General features: G+C 44.2%; 2 protein-coding genes across 5 annotated transcripts in view; one reads left to right on the top strand and one right to left on the bottom strand.

The window, feature by feature from the left end:
- Positions 1–8145: 8145 nt before the first annotated feature.
- On the bottom strand, positions 8146–9726 carry LOC115903303 (putative protein FAM172B). Its single transcript, XM_030947695.1, has 2 exons — positions 9712–9726; positions 8146–9177 (listed from the first exon to the last, which is right to left on the bottom strand). The coding sequence occupies exons 1-2, from the start codon at positions 9724–9726 to the stop codon at positions 8146–8148; spliced, it is 1047 nt and encodes a 348-aa protein (XP_030803555.1).
- Positions 9727–12595: 2869 nt separating this feature from the next.
- Positions 12596–17273, top strand: part of SENP7 (SUMO specific peptidase 7) — a 43334-nt gene continuing 38656 nt past the window's right edge. For 3 of the 4 annotated variants that reach the window (XM_030948899.1, XM_030948917.1, XM_030948925.1), the window contains exons 1-3: positions 12596–12641; positions 13914–13960; positions 16411–16518. In XM_030948899.1, the coding sequence (XP_030804759.1) occupies positions 13925–13960; positions 16411–16518 (144 nt within the window). In that variant the 5' untranslated portion in view covers positions 12596–12641; positions 13914–13924. The remainder of the gene's footprint in view (positions 12642–13913; positions 13961–16410; positions 16519–17273) is intronic. The other variant, XM_030948909.1, reaches the window with a different exon arrangement.

The raw sequence follows: 17273 nt of genomic DNA on the forward strand, positions 1-17273 counted from the left end.
ACCCCGCCGGGGGGCTCGGAGACCCTGGCATGCTGCCCAGAACACCTGGGGATTTGATTTTGACCCTTGGAGCAAGTTGCTAACTTTGTATGAGGATGTGAGAGTCACACAGGTTTGAATAGTGTAATAATATAATGTTCACAGGGTGAAAATGCAGATTTTAGGATTTTTGGTATGGGGGTTATGGGGACAAGATGGAGGAATCTGGGCATGTCTAGCCTTCTTCTTCTTGTTCTCCATTTTTTGCAGTGGTGTTGGCACTTTGGGATTGGTTTAGAGTAGAAGTGCACTGTCTAACATAGGTGATAGGTATTGGGAATTAAGTGTAAATATGATATACGTAGTTTGTAATATAAAAGGACAACACCGCCTCGGGGGCGGTCAGAGTGCTCGTGGCTGCCCTGCAGAGCGGATCTCCGCTGGGCAGAAAGAAAATTTTATAGATAAGAATTAATAAACAGCCTCAAGACCGAAAAGTGAAGAGTCCAGAAGCAGAGACATCCTACGCATCTCGGGGCAGCAACCCGAGAATTGGCGTCCCTGGGTGGGCACATTCCAAGAGGGCACTGATAAGCCTCTAAGCCTCTTGGGAAGCAGCCAGAACAGCCCGAGAAGCAGCAGCCACTCTCAAGACCATCCAGAGAGCTTCTGCAGAAGAGACTCGTAGCAGACCAGTCTGGAGCACAGCCAGAAGCCGCCTGGATCCTCTCCTGTGAACTGCTGGCCGCTTTTCAGGTGCACCTTCGGACTGACCTGACAACTCGGATTTGGTGAGAAGGTCAAAATTAAGAACACGGGGGGTACATGTTCCCAGGAGCAGTTCAGGATTTTGTCAGTCTTACAAGGCGTGGCAGAGGCAATTTCAAAGAAAGAACTTAGAGATCTTTTGCTATGGGTGCACTGTAATTATCCGTACTCAGGACACGTCTGTTGTTTGAAGTGGGATTCTGGCAATAAATCAACAGACATCTTTATCATTCGGCCACAAGAAAAGATGACATAGCCATGAAACTTTTACCATCTGCACGGGTGCTGCTGGAAGCAACCTCAGCAAAATCTGGGAAGGTTGCCAAGCAGCAGCTTGCTAAAACTCCCACAGGGGGAGAGGGAGGGGAGCAAAGCCAGAAGCGGAGGGCGGCTCTCGTTCCAATTGTCCCAGGGGAAACAGAAATAGCTCCCATAGAAGGGGAGCAGGAGGGAACTTCATCACCTCCGATTCCCTCATCACCCCGAAAGCCCACGGGGCCTCCAAAGCGTCCGAAAACCCCAGATACTTCAGGGTTATCGGGCTTAGACTCAGACACCCTCTCACTCCCGGGAGAGCTCAGGGTTGAAATTTCCCCAAGCGAATTCGAGGAATCGGACTGCGCCATTATGGGGGCGCGTCCTCCCGATTCGCAGGAGGGAAAACAGCAGAGTCGGGAAGGGGGGCCGGAGTGGGACCAGAGGGGGAGGGGAAAACTCTCTCGCGGCGGCGGCCTCGGGCGGCGGCGGGGCCGGCCGGCGAGGGGGGGCGGAGCCGGTGGGAGACTCGGGAGCTGACGTGGTGTGCGCGAGCGCGGTGCAAAAAACGCGAGCGAGGGGCAGAAATCGCGAGACAAATGTGGCGCAGCCACCCGGGGACAGCTCTCAGACCGCGGGGACAGCGTCAGGCGGGGACAAGCCCGGCGGGACATCTGCACAGTCGCAGCCGGCACCCGTAGGGAGACGCGGCAGGCGCGCGGTGATGACGCCATGCCCGGAAGTTGGGACGCGGAGATCTGCCTGAATCGCGGCGCGGGCACGAGCCGAACGGGAATTGCGCGCGCCGGTGGAAGGTGCGGATACAGTGTCGGAGGAAGAGGAGGGCGATTCCGAAACGGATCAAACCAGGGGGGAAACATCGGAGGCGGAACGGGACGGGGACAGTGACGTCAGTCTAGGGGAGGAAGGAGGCGTTCCCGAGATCGCGCGTGCGCGGAAGACGCGGTCGGAGGCGGGTCCGCTCCCCTGTGACGACGCGGGCAGGGAAGGGGCGTGCCCGGGGCTCGGTTACATCCCGGGGCTCCGCCCCCTCTCCGATGCCGGTCCCTCCAGTCCCAGTCCCTTCGATCCCGACCTCTCCAGTCCCGGGGAGACACACACGTATCCAATCTGAGCTGCTGGCTCAGTCAAAAATCGCACAGTCTCGGTCTCACTCAAAATCGCCAATGCTGCAGTCAGCCAACAGGAGCCGATCGAGGTCGCGCCACCATCGCGGTCAACCAGGCGGGCGACAGCGCCACCTTGTGGTGGGGTCACCACATTGCAGGACACCGTGCCAGACCTGGTCGGCCAAGCCACAGCGCCGTCTGGTGGCGGGACTGCAACATCGCAACATTTTTTCCAACTACATACAAAAGGAAATCTAAATCGGAGAAGACAAGTACAACACAGCAAATGGAGTTTTCATCAGCTTCTGAATCTCACGAAGCTCAAGACACTTCTGATGAGGCACAACAACAGGATGATACAATACTCATTACTGCCTCAGAGGGTGTTCCAGCATGGATGTTTCAACAGCAACAGCAGCCAGTTCTTCAGGCAGGAAGCCAGCAATCACTGTACCAAGGAGTGCAGCCAAATACCTTCTACAATATTTAAGCACGGCCATGGGAACGCAAGCATGAGAATTTCAGATTCCTGTTCCAGATTTAGGAGCAAGGCCAAAGACTTCATCAAAATGAGGAATGCGGATTCCAGAGACACCAATGACTTCTACAACTCCACTGTACATGCAGATACCCATGGAGCTGCAGGTTCCAGAAGAAGAGAAGTTGAAACAACGGATTGGACACATATTAAAAAAAAATTAGGAAAAGAAAAAGACTTAATTGCAAGGTTCGGGAGACATCACAATGCCAGTGACATACAATGCCCAGGGTCAGGATCCAAGGTGGGATAGACTGGGTCACGAGGTGGTCAAAGAATTAGCTAAAGCCATCAGAGACAATGGACTGAATTCACAATATTTTAAGCAGCTTCTGAAGGGAACTTTCAACATGTATGACTTTACACCTTACGACATCAGATGCCTTGTGTCAATGATTCTCACCGACATGCAGAATCTCGTGTGGGACATGAGATGGAGAAGATCTCTTGCAGAGCTGAGGCTCAGATACCAAGGCGGACCAAACGCAAAGCTCACAGTGGCACAGTTAGCAGGTAATCCTCCAGATGACAATCCAACACAACAAGCAGCGAGGCTTCCAAGATGAGTGCTGAATGACATCAAGGAAGCAGCACGAAAAGCAATCCTGCAGATTGCTCCAGCAGGAGCACAAGATATCCCATTCACAAATGTCAGACAAGGTCCCATTGAACCTTTTTCCTCATTCACAGATCGACTCACACAAGCTGTGGATTGACAAGTGACTGATGACATGGTGAAACTACATCTCATCAAAAGTCTTGCCTATGCCAATGCCAATCCGGATTGCCAACGGGTCATCAGTGCAATGCCCGGTCGACCTTCTTTGGCAGAAATGGTAGAGACATGCAGCAAAGTGGGAACACCTCAGCACATTGCATCCATCGTGAAGCAGTAATTGCGAGGAGAGTTGGAAGAACAACTGGGAGGACAGTTGGGAGAAAAAATGGAAAGAATGCTTCAATTGCAGAATGAGAAGATCGACAAGATAGACAAAGTTCTAGCAAGCATTGAAAAGAAGAGCAACTCATCTGGTGGACAATGCTACAGGCGCGGAGCATTTGGACACATGAAGAAGAACTGCCCACAAGCACAAGTGCAAGTGCCAAAGACAGAAAGGCCACTCTGTCCAAGATGCAGAAGAGGAAGACATCTTGCGAATGAGTGTTATTCTCAAATGGATGTGGATGGAAAACCTCTACCGTGTCTGGGAAACGCCAAAAAGGGCGCGCAACATCATCAGCACATGTCGACATAAGTGATGGTGATGACACAAGAGCAGACAGGACAACCATCGGAGAACATCGGACAGATTCCCTCAGCAAAGTCATCAGCAGAATCCCCAGTGACCCAGAACTCCTCCCACCAGGAGCGCAGTGCACATTGGCAGCTTCCAAGTTAACGTGCTTCTTGGATGGAAGTCACACAGTGATATCAACAGGTGTCAATGGGACTTCACCCAAGAGACAAGATTTCTTGATAATTGGCAAAGACAGAAGCAGTACCCTCAGACTTGTCGTTTATCCTTCAATCATTTCAGCAAATAGAAATGAAGAGTTGACAGTTTTAGCCAAGGCCCTTCAACCACCATTGATTGCGGCAGAAAACACCCCAGTAGCAAAAGCTATCGCTTTGCCACCACACGCCATGGAGCAGGTCATGCCAGTGTTTGACGAAGAAGGATTTCCTTCAAAGGACCATGTGGAAGTACATACTTCCTGGGTGAAACACATAGGCCGAGATTGACCCACTGTCACTTGTCAGTTGACCTGTGGAGAAAGAACAATTGTCATCAGAGGAATGCTTAACACAGGGGCAGACATCACAGTTATATCCTACGCCTTTTGGCCTCAAGAATGGAGTTTGATTGCACCTTTAGGTTCCCTCACAGGCATAGGGGGAAGTTCTCTGTGTCTGCAGAGTGAGCATTCCATTGTTGTCACAGGACCAGGAAACAAGACGGCAATCATTCGTCTCTTTGTTGTGTAGAAGCCCATCACAGTATGGGGAAGAGACCTTTTAGCACAATGGGGCACGAAGTTGGAGGTGGATTTTTAGTGGGGGTCACTGCAGCACTTGCCATACTGAAGTTAACCTGGGAGACAGATGATCCAGTTTGGGTGGATCAGTGGCCCCTTGAGGAAAAAAGTTGAGTGCATTGAAAAACCTGGTCCAAGAACAACTGCAAAAGGGACACATCAAGCCAACAAATAGTCCATGGAACTCTCCAGTGTTCGTCATCCGAAAGAAAGCATCAGGCACATGGAGACTGTTGCATGACCTCAGGAAGATCAACGAAGTCCTTGAAGACACGGGACCACTTCAACTGGGACTTCCCTCAGTCTCAGTGATTCCCAGAGATTGGCCGCTTGTGGTCATTGACCTCAAGGACTGTTTCTTCAGCATTCTGCTTCATCCAGATGATGCTCCAAGACTTGATTTCTCCGTTCCAAGCATTAACAAGGAAACGCCTCTGCAGTGGTACCATTGGGTGGTCCTTGTTGTTGTTCAAACAACCTCTCAATCTGATCACAGATTCCGCATATGTTGCGGGTGTGGTCAAATGGTTGGAAGGTTCACTTTTGAAAGAGACCAGCAAGGAAGTTTTATATTCATACTTGTAAGGCATGAAAATATTGCTAGAAAACAGAGAACATAAATACTTCATCACTCACATCAAAGCACACACATCGCTTCCAGGATTTCTAGTGGAAGGGAATGCCCAGGCGGACAGGTTGACAATGTCCATTTCACAAACCCTACCAGACATTTTTGAGCAGGCAATATTAAGCCATGCATTTTTTCATCAGAATGCACAGGCACTGATGGAATCCTTTCGTCTTTCAAAGAGCCAGGCGAGGGAAATCATTAGTCAGCTTGTGCAGCCACCTGCTTCCACAGGAGCAGTCAATCCATGGGGACAGCAAAGTCTTCAACTGTGGCAAGCTGATGTCACAAAATATCCATCATTTGGAAAGCTCAAAAATGTTCATGTTTCAGCGGACACATTTTCAGGAGCAGTTTTTGCATCAGCACATACAGGAGAAACAGCAGAACATACATGCCTGTCAACATTTCTTGCAAACATTTGCATCATTAAGTGTACCTCAAGATATAAAAACAGACAATGGCCCAACATACACAGGGAAGGTGCTTGACAAATTCCTGAAAAAGTGGGGTATCAGATGTCGCAGACATATTTTTGTGAAAATCCTTTTCTTTAGGATTTTCCCTTCAGAGAAGCTGAGGCCTCAGAAACAAAAAGTAAACAATAGTTATCTGCTGCTGTGGAATGCAACAAGTGGATCCGTGATTGGTCTCGTGTAGATGTTTTGATTCAGTGACCAGTCACAGCAGAGCTGGCTCTCTTTCTTTGTTTGAGCCAACTGCTTTTGTTATCATTCTTTTCTTTTCTATTTTTAACTTAGCTTTCTGAGGAAACTTTTCTTTCTATTTCTTTTTAGTATAATTATAATATATATATATCATAAAATAATAAATCAAGCTTTCTGAACATGGAGTCAACATTCTCATCTCTTGCCTCATTCAAGAACCCTTGTGACCACTGTCACAGTCAAACACACATTTGGTATTCCATATTCCCCCATGGGTCAAGCAATCATTGAAAGAACACATCATACCCTGAAATCCCTTTTGGATAGACAAAAAAGGGGGGAGCCAAAGGCGACGCCTCACATGAGGTTGAACAAGGCATTGTATTGAATTTTCTCAACAGCTGCTCTTCAGAGCCCAATCCATTGATTTTAAGACACTTTTCGAACGGCTCTCAGGCAAAACTAAGAGAGAATCCTTTAGTTTTGATCAGAAACCCAGAGACAGGACAAATAGAAGGTCCCTTCAAATTAATTACATGGGACAAAGGTTTCGCTTGTGTTTCCACAGGGCGAGGTCTGAAGTGGGTGTCAGCGCGACATGTGAAACCATATCGGACTCAAGAGCGAAGACACTGATTCCGGAAACAGAGAAGCGAGCACGCAGACGGAAGAAGAGAACCAGACTCCAGAAATCGACTCAGAAAAGACATAAAAGAACAAGGACTTGGGGGTTTCTTTTGGGGTTTGGGTGTCAAAAACATGGCAAAGCTTCTCAGCAAAGGTGAAGCCATGAGCTTGGTAATGCTTGTGTGCCTCATTCTGCCACCTATTGCTTTAAGCAATGGGGCGGATTTGCCCATTGTCCAACCAAAACAGAACGTTTGGGAAACTTTGGCTCAGGCAGCAAATCTAGACAGCATTTGCTTGACACACTCAAGGCAAGGGAGAACATTTTCAACATGCATGGTTGGATTGCCAGTGGATGAATGGCCGGTTCTAAAACACACTCCTGTAAAAGTCTCACAGGTCATTATGGATCCTGTGAATGAGTGGTGTTCTTGGACAAAACTCCTTCCTGTGGCTTCCTCTGAACCTCAGGACTTGGAAATTTTTGGGTCCACGACAATGGAACTTTGCATGAGATTCGAAATTTCGGATGTGACAAAAGCAAAAAATAAGACTGTTGATGTCACTCTGAATCATGCCTTTTACAAAAATGCATTGGCTTGGTGCAAATACACCAAGATGACAGCCAAAGCATTGCTCCAAGTTCCAGCACAATTGCCATGGGGCATCTTTTTCATTTGTGGGGACAGAATTTGGCTTGGCATATCTGCAAATGTCAAAGGCGGTCCATGCAGCATTGGAAGAATTTCATTGTTGTCACCTGATTTGAAATCATTGAAAGAGCAAAAACGTAAAGGGAAAAGATCATTGGAACAGTATAGTCCAAATTGTGATGATGAGGTAAACACCTGGGACAAGGCTCAGAGAATTGCCGTTGCAATTTTCTCACCTCAGACAGCGTCGGGGGTGGCCTTGACTCAATTGGACCACATGGGTTTTTGGTTGAGCAAACATGCTCGAGCCGTTTCTCTTGCACTGAGTGACATGTTAAAAGACATTGACAGCGTGAGACAGGCAACTCTTCAAAACAGAGCAGCAATAGATTATCTGCTGCTGGCACATGGACATGGATGTGAGGAATTTGAGGGAATGTGCTGCATGAACCTGACAGATGACTCAAAGTCAATTCATGAGAACATCAAAAAGATAGAGGAAAGTATAAAAAAGCTTGGGCAGATCACTGGATCTTGGATCGATGATGTAGTTGGATTTTTTGATCTTTCTCCATTGTGGAAAAAGCTTCTAAAAATAGGGTTTTATATTTTAGTAGGACTTTTGGTTCTCATGCTCATTGTGCCATGCATCTTCTGTGTGTGCGGCGGGTCATGAATTGAGTCGCCAAAGAGATGTTTTTGGTGCAAACAGAAGGGGGAGACTTCTCAAAACCAAACATAGTTTCAAACTTAGAACTGTGATTTTCTCCACAGTGAGATGAAGGTGCTTAAGTGACTGAAACATGCAGAGGCACTTATGAAAGGAAGAGACCACTATCAAGAACAAACCAGTCTACCTTTATTAATTGCCTGTCTTCTTTCTTGTGCTGCTTCTCGTTGCAACAGGTGAATTCCTCAAGGCTGTTGTGATCTTGGCTTTCAGCATGCTCTTCAAGTACTTAAAGATGGGTTGTAAGCAGCAGGAGGGTGCTAAACCATACTTTTCTGTTCCAGCAGAGAAAGTAGGACAATTTATTCTCATGAGAAAGTGCACAGTTTTATTTAGGGGTTTGCTGTTTGACACCCATTCTCGGCAGTTTTTGTGTATCCATTCCTGTATTTCTGGATCGTGTCTGCTCTGGTGCTGTATGTTGTGTGTGGAGTCAATGAATGCCACAGAGTACACTTTATTCATCACCTCACGTTTCCTCTGCACCAGCAGATCAACAAACACCAAGCCACCATAGCCATGGGCAATGAAGGCCACATTGCTGGCTGCACTGTTTGCAATGAAATGATCCCATACATACACAGTGTGCTCTTCGGGGCTGCTGCTGGCCCTTTTGGGGATCGAACAGGCAGACTGTCTGACAGAAAATCTCTCCTTTTCAGTGTTCATATCAGTGAAATTGTCATTGGGGTTCAGTACAATCACTTCCCAGTGGTTCTGCAGGGCCGTTTTAATGAATGGTATTTGTGTTCCATGTTTCAAGCCCTCACTGACAATTGCCCTTCGCCCCCACTGTCCAGCACAAAAAGCTCCATGGTCTTGAAGAAAGATAATTAGGCTAGAGGAACTTGTTAATGCATCCTTGCTCATGAAAAAGAAGCTTCTTGGTTCATCCTCTATAGCATCAGTAGGAATATAAACCTTCTGCAACATGCAGACTCTTTCCAGGAGCTCATAAACATACTGGGTAATAGAATGTCCCAGAACTTCGTAGAGTTCATGATTCTGCTCATGTCCATTCTTGTAGTAATTGAAAACAAAGGACTCATTTGTATCCAGGTGCCTCAGTTCCCCTTTTATATTGAAGTCATATTTTAGTTCCTCTTGATACTTGGAATCCTCTGTTAGTTTCCTCAAACTGAGTTCACGCTGTATTTGTAACCACTACAAATTAAGAAGACTATTATTGTCTTCTTAAGTAGTGATAGACCTCCACACAACACCTGTCTACCCACCCCTCCCTGCATTAGAATTTAGATTTAAAAGCTGTTACAAATTAAATACTTGTTGAACCAGAGTATTTCATGGTGATGTATAGCAAACCAGCTGCTTCTAAAACCTCTTAGAGATGTCAGTTGCAAAGTTCCAACAGCAGTAACTCCTCTGCCTTTATTACACCTTATTTCAGTTTGGTAGTTAAAAATTTGTAAGTAGCATGTTTATTTAAATATCTGTTTAAGGTAGTTTGAATTAAGGGCTTTAAGAAGGAGGCACATGTACATGGTTCATTGTTCACTTGAACAACTTTTATTGTGCTGTCTGGTAGCCATTATCTTGGAACTCCACTGAGTTTCAAGGCCGCCTTTGAAATACAGGCCTAGCAATTGGACATAGTCCAAGTGTCATAACTGCATTCTGAGCTTTTAAAGAAAATAAGCTGTGCTTACTAAGGACTTAACCTTCCTGTTGCTTGTGTACCAGCATACTCTCCATGTTCTTCTACCTTCAGCTGCACTAGAACAGATAATAATGATGTGTTTACTTTCTGATAATCACTCTAATTAGTCACTCATCCTTGCAAGAACTTGCCACATGGAAATAGAGGAATGGATGACAGAATAAAGTAGCCACTGTGATCCAGGGGCAGGAGAAAAGAAAGTCCAGGCAGCAAACTATCATGAGGTTGGACTGAGATCTCCAAATTCAGATTATTAACTGAAATGAATTATACCAGAAAGTGATTTTTGAGCAGCTGAAAAATTAAGTTTAGCATAACCTTCTATTTTCCTAGTAATTCTTCAATCTACTACTGACTGTCACTGGCTGTAGAACAGCAAACAGGGTATAACCTTTGGTGTGGTCAGAATCCTACCTTTACAGGAGTTTAGTCCTAATACAGTAATTTTTTTTCCTGTAAACAGTCTGAATCAAGTTACATTTGGCAAGTTAGACTGTATACCTTTAAGTTTTTCTTGCTGAACTAAAAGTTTTATAGAACACAGTAAATTACATTCTATGTTAAAAGTGTACCATTTGATAAAGCCAATTACTAGAACAAAAAGTGATCTGAATATTTTCATGTAAGTGACTTGATTTGGAAAGCAACTCTTTCAAGGAATGCAAGCTTCCTTGAGGTAAGGTGCTTAGCAAAATTATTTCTTACACTCCTAAATTAAAAAAAAAAAAAAAAACCCCAAACAAAACCAAATAAAAACATTTTTGCTTTTTAACACATAAAACAACATATGTATTTTCTTTTTGAGTAATCTTCACTGGGCCAGTGTTATTAAGTCCTCTCTTCATGTCTTCTAAATAATAGAGAGCAGGCTAGAAAATTATGCCTTCTCATTTTTTATCTCATATAATCAGTACACATAGAAAAAGGGGGAAAATCATATGCTATGATATATAATCCATTTATTACTGTCTTGCCAGTTTCTTGAAATGGAAACAGCACAAAGAAAATGCACAGGCACCCATTCATCTATGATTTTTTCATTCTGCAGGAAGGCACAAAAGACACAAAGGAGATGGGAAAACAGTCTGTTTGCTATACGACTGAAATATGGGCAATTAATGCAAAAGAGATAATACTTAGTGGGAAACAAGCTACCCACATTCCAGTTGTTGTTCCCATGAGACAAAGTGGGAGAAAAATGGGCATATTTTAAGGAAAGATGCATTTGAAGAAAGGCAGAAAGCTTTCTGTAAGAATTAGGAATAGGTAGGTGCAGTTTCCTTGGAGTAGCATGTTGGGGACCACCTCTCAGTCCCTTTCCCTCCTCATACCTAAAAGATTGGAGAGACTAATTTCCCAGCATACTCTGAACAGGAGGTCACTATCCTTTTACTTCAGCTACTAACAGCAACATTGTTTTTTCAGTTCCAAAACAAGGATGTTTTTTCAGTTCCAAAACAAGGATGTGTGATTCCAAATTAAACCCTGAACATCTGCTTTACAAAGCATTGTGAAGGGTTGCTGAAGATTTCAGGAGGAAGAAACAAACAAACACAGTTTTACATAAAGTGCACATATGACTTTCCTTCCTAAAATTGCCTACAGGATGCAAAATGAAAAGTTTTGAGGCAATTAATGATAGCTTATAATTTTGGAGTTTACTTAAATAGTAGCTTAGAATTATATACTTGTTAGTCCAGAGAACTGATTTTATCGTAGTAACACAATTAATTATAGAATTAAAAAGTAGCAATTAAAGGTTAAAGATAGAGCTGCATGCACTTCTTTGTTTTAAGTCTACATTCTAAATCAGCATTGATAGCTGTTTGTACTTCACTGTCTGTATATAAATGCAATATTCAAGGTTGTAAATGCTGGCAGCCTTTATAATTGCTACTTTAGTTTTAAAAATTTGCTTTTGGGGAAAAATAATCCCTCTTTCCCTTCCTCCCACTTTTCTATTCAGATTCTAAAGTGCTTCAGATGTAAATTCAGCTGGTGCTTGTTGCAGCATTTGGCATATTGTGAACACCAATACAGTATAAGTACCACATAAGATCCATAAAGATTACTTTGTTTTCCATTTAAAACCACTTCATTCTAGTAAAGCCCAATATTACCGTATGCTCTTCTGTAAAATCTGTCATCATCATAGATGGAAATCTTTTTCACTCTGGGAGTGTAGACAAGTCCTCTGCATGAAAAAAAATAAACTCAATCATGGTTTCAGTTTTCATTACTTTAAGTACTGGGGCATATATCTGCAAGATCTATCAGTAGCTGATGGTTTGGGCCACCTAAAGCACTCCAGTAGTTCCAAGTTACAAACTCACGTTTGTAATTCACACCTGACAGTAAGCTACAGCTAAACCTTGACTATGAAACGAAACATTCGCCCACACCAGTTAATTCCCACAACCAAGAAGAAAACAAAGCAGAAAGCGCCACAGAAAACTAACAATTCTGAAGCTGTCCTGGAAAAAAAACAAAAAACCCACAGCAAAAAACCCCAGCCAACAAATCTTCCTCTCCCCTTGGCTGTGGGAGGATTTCTAAGGGCAGCAGCTGCAAACGGCGGCCAGCCGGGGTTATAAGGGCTCTCCCCGACTGTGCATCCCCCTCCCAGCAGGACATTAATTTGATTAATTTGGCGGGGTCTGGTGTCAGCTGAGGGAAATGTCATTAGCAAGGTACAACTTCAACCTGGGCTGGCCCGGGTTCATTATTGTTCCTTTACAAGTAATGCGGTTTCTCGGCTCTTTAGTGGCTTTCAGCGGGTCAGTACCGAGCTCGTCCCGAGCAGGTTAAACCTCGGAGGGCCTGAGGGGCCGCGGGCGGGCGGTGGCTCCGGCACGGCCCAGCGGGGCGGTGCCCGGCCCGGAAGTAGCTGGGGAAGCTGCGCAGGCGGCGGCGGCGGGGCCGGCCCGCGTAAACAGCTCCGGCGGTGGCGGTGAGTGCCGGTGCTGACACCGGGGCCGTTCGCTCCCGCCCGCTGCCGGCCCTTCGGCGGGGGAAGGGGGCGGAGGAGGAGGGCCGGGCTGCAGCCCACCGGCAGCGTTCTTGGGGGGGCCGCGGTGTCTGTCGCGAACGGGCGGAGCCGGCAGCGCCGTTGAGCGGAGGGCACCGAGGGACGGAGGGAGGGCTGGTGGCGGCGTTGCTGCGCCTCTGGGAGAAGGCTGAGGAGAGATCGTGGAATTGCTGGCTCAGGCCGTCGGGATTTGCGGGTTTGTCAGCGGGAAGCTGTTCCCTTCCCAGCGGGGGGAGCCGCGGTGCGGAGCTCGGGGCCCGGTGCCGGGCCGGGCTCAGGCGGTGCAGCCCGCTCGCTGCCGCTCCCGGGGGTGCCGCTCCCCCGAGCTGTCAGGCGGCCCCGTGCGTCCGCGCTTCCTCGTCACAGGCGTCGGAGCAGGCGCTACTTTGGCTTTTCTTTATCGGTCCATTCCCCACCCTGCGGGACTATGGCTCTAACTTAAAAAAACTTCCGAGATAAGTAAAAGTCCCCGAACTTGGCTTCTCGAGAGACTCCAAACTAGCTGTAATCTTTCAAGGTCTTATGCCAGAGTCATATAGAATATGTATCAAGAGAATACCTATAAATGCTGGAATCTCTGAGGCTGTGTTCTTCTAGTGATGAAGTTTGTAGGTTTAACAGGAGTCCTTGTCTGTTACTTGTTCTGGGAGCCCTTGCAGTGGTACAGATGTCCTTTTTTACTCCTTTTCTGTCTATAGTCTAAGTGTGAACTTATCAGTTGTGTGCCTGCAGCAAGGAGTTAATCAGTAAATGTCATAACTAAGGATATATTCTAGGACAATTTCATTAAAAATTTAGTCTGTACTGACAATCCAGAGCCTTGCTCCGGTGTGTGGCTGTCAATTGCTTTTTACCAAGGCCTGTAGTGACAGGGCAAGACAGAACAGTCATAAATTGAAAGAGGGTAGATGTAGGTTGGACACAAGAAAGTATTTTTTACAATGAGGATGGTGGGACTGGAACAGGTTGCCCAGAGAAGCAGTGGATGCCCCATCCCTGGGAGTCTTCAAGGTCAGGTTGAATAGGCTTTGGTCAACCCGATCCATGTTATGAATGTGTTTTTTTTGTTCTAGATTGCTGAAAAATTATTTTCTTGTTCCTTCTTAGTGCCTACTACTGTGGTTCTACTTGCCTTTTAATCAATAAACTAGAAATTGTTAAGTTTCTTTTTTTTTCCTTTGTATTTTTTTCCAGTAGAGAAAACCATGTCAGGAAGAACATCATCTTCAAGTCATGTCAATGTAAGTGTTCCTGAAATTTTCAACATTTTATTTTGAGGCTGTGGATATCCTATGGTGTTCTGATGTGTTTGCACAACCAAATTGATTCTTCACTTTGTTGGAACATGCTTTCTTGGTAGCAGTCAATACTAATGTCTACTGTTGTACATTTATTAATACATTGTAGGCTTAGCATTTGATTACACATAAACAGGATGTTTTCCAAGTTATTTTAAGACCTAGGCTACCACCTAAAATTTTAAAGTAATTTGAAGTAAGTAGAACAGCTGCAAAACTGTGTAAAAGTTAGTTATCTGCAGAGATGTACTCTGCAGCATAAGAGGCTTCTTATGCTAGTGTGTATTTTTTCGTAAAATATCCCTGTTAGAAGCAGTTTCTTGCAGTGGGAGTACTGGAGAGAACAAATGATAGACACAGGACCAGGTATGATTGGGTGAGATCTGGGTGATGTAGTGGTTTAGAAATGAGCTGTTTCCAGCGCTGTGTTTATGCACTATCTCTGGCCCTTGCTTTTACAGGTGGGAACCTTCAGGAAAGTATTGCTGATTTAGATGAGTCTGCCAAGTGTGTATGCACATGTATGTGTAGAGTTAGTCACTTTTTATTTGGGAAAAGCTGAGGCACCTGCATACCTTGTGTTTAGCATAGATTCAGACCTCTCTTTGCCTGTTGACTTTGTGCTTGCTCTGTAAGTTAATTGTGGGTGCTGTAAACCAACATCTTCTTAATGAGTGCAAGCATTGGGAAGATGCGGTGTGGTGAGCTGAAAATGTTGCTTGTTAATGTATCTTGTGCTTTTTATCCCTTTCTGTCAGTTGTCTCTTCTTTTTACTGAGTCTGACTTTATCGGTACTTAACGTTGTCTGTTATGTCATTACAGAAGTTATCAGAACCTCTTTAATTTTAAATGGATGTTAGAATTCTAGATAACTATGTGTTCTTTGGAATCTCAGAAGCTGCTAGTCAGGCAGCAGGTGGAGGTCTGAAGTAAGAAATCTGTTCCTAGGCTACAGTGCAGATCAGAAATATGCATTCTGACTTATAGGCCCCTTCTAAAACAAAACCAACCAAACAAATTTCAAACAATCTACTTGTAGGAGCTGCTGAATAGAAAATGTCTTGTTGCAATCCTTCCATGTTGATTGAAAAGAGAGGTACTTGTCTGAGAAGTTGTTACCTGTGTGTGACATCTGTATCCTTTAGAGTTTGAAGAAACTGTTATTAAAGGAGTGTTTGTTCCAGTGTTTGACCATCAAAGGTAGCCTGAGATACTGTATAGAAATTTGGGTCTAATTACAAAAAACTTTAATCTTAGTTTCAAAGAAGTGTAGAGAAGGAGTAAGAGCACTCAGGATTTAGACTGAAGGACTGAAATATTATCTCATTATGGTGCAGCATACTTCCTTATGGTCTGTCTGAAGGACTACCTGCTGAGCTAATGAATGCAGTTAAGGTGCTAATAATTAGGTTGTTGGAGTCACTGTTCTGGAATCCCTGCTTTTAATTTCATGTTACAGTACAAGGCATCTGGTGGCTTGCAAATCAAGTTCATAGGATGCTCTACAGTGTCCATCATATGGAATAGCTTCAGCTTTTTCCTGCCTGAGCTAGATTCAGAGATGTGTAAATGTTGCATTCCCTCTCTGATACATTCTCATCTGGTTGTATATGTAATGTAAGGTTTTGCTTCTCAGGATGCCTGGAGCAATAGCAATGTTTGCACTTTTATTCCTTCAGTTGATACTTTAACTGGTTTAATTAACTGATAGAAAATATCGTCCTGTTTCCTTGTCTTATGAACTAGTACAAATTTAGTTTGGTTATTTTTTTGATTTTCAATGAACAAACCTTCTTTCCTACATATATATTTTTTCTGAACTAGTGAATTCATGTGAATTATTAACTGCTTTCTCTTTCAATAATTACTTTCAAAATGCTGTCTCCATTTCTGTGGGAGTTGGCAATGACAATAGCTGATACCATTTTGAGAACATTAAAGTCTGATGCTAAATTATCATACCAAAATTGTTCTTCATTCTGAATTTTTCTTTTGAGAAAGCAAACCTGGTCATGACATTCAGCTATTTAGTTTTCTCTTTATCATTCTCTAAGCTGAGACAGTTAAACTGGAGTGTAAACAAACCAGAAGGAACCAAGAAGGCTGTGACAGTGGATTGGTTGTCACCTTTTTGTCGCCTTGGCAGATGTAAAGTTAATGAAATAGAACTTTTTCAAATGGTTTCATGTGTTAAACTAGCTCATCACGTGGTATGACACATGATTTGGGATCAGGCATTAATGAGGAATGCATTTCAAGTAAAGTCACAAGTCAGGGCTTCCCTTACAGCTTTATTTTGCCCAGTTAAGACAACATTGTACATAGAGGTATGTCAGCTCATAGCACCAGTGGATAATTTAGTTTTACCATGTGTAATATCATCTGTTTTCAGTTTCGTATACCAAAGAAGAAAACAAACACCAAGTCAGAGGATGTCCAAGTTCAGTCCCCTCTGGCAAGGCTCCCAGGCTCCCACCATTGTGACTGCCCTTTAAAAGAGGTAAAGAGAAGTTCTTCAGAGTGTAAAGTGTGTAGGAGAATGTTACATGAGGTTTTGCTTTACTTTTGGAAGCTGGTTTTTTCAACACCAAGTGTTGCCTTGTGACCAATAACTAATCCAGACTGTGTTGAGAGAGGCAAGTGTGTAAGTCTGAAATCTGTTTGCAAGCATTTACAGGCATGGGAGTCTTAGTCTAAATCATGAAAAGCAGTTTGTCTTTGGGTGTAGTTTGAAACTATCTTGAAAATCATTAATATAAAGGTAAATATAATATTTAATTTTTTTTAGTTGATTGTCTTCTGACTGCTGAACTTTTAGGTTATATTCAGATCACTTACCAAACTTTTTGTTATATAGAAATAACCTTTACATTGAGTTTTCAGTTATCCAGGAGCTTAAGCTTTTAAGAGAATATATGAAGCACTCTATGCCTCTTGACAGAATTTTAGGTGCTAATACAGAAATAACTGTATTAAGACCAAAAGACTGTAAGAGTCTTATGGCATTTATCATAACTGAGTGTCTGGATCATCTCAGTCTCATATAGAAGCAAATATTTGCCTCTATAAATCTTTTCCAAATTTCATAAGCATTTCAAATGTCAAGTGTTGGAAACATACTTTGCTACTCTTGTTTCCTTCAGCTCAGCATCCGGAGTTTGTTGCTGGCTTTAGTGCTTTCAGAATCATGGGCCTGGGCAAACAGACCTCCTCCCCCTCAGAGGAGGTTGAAAGGTGTAGTGAGGGAAGGTAGGA

The sequence above is a fragment of the Camarhynchus parvulus genome, chromosome 1 (assembly GCF_901933205.1).
Source record: "Camarhynchus parvulus chromosome 1, STF_HiC, whole genome shotgun sequence".
NCBI classification, from domain to species: Eukaryota; Metazoa; Chordata; class Aves; order Passeriformes; family Thraupidae; genus Camarhynchus; species Camarhynchus parvulus.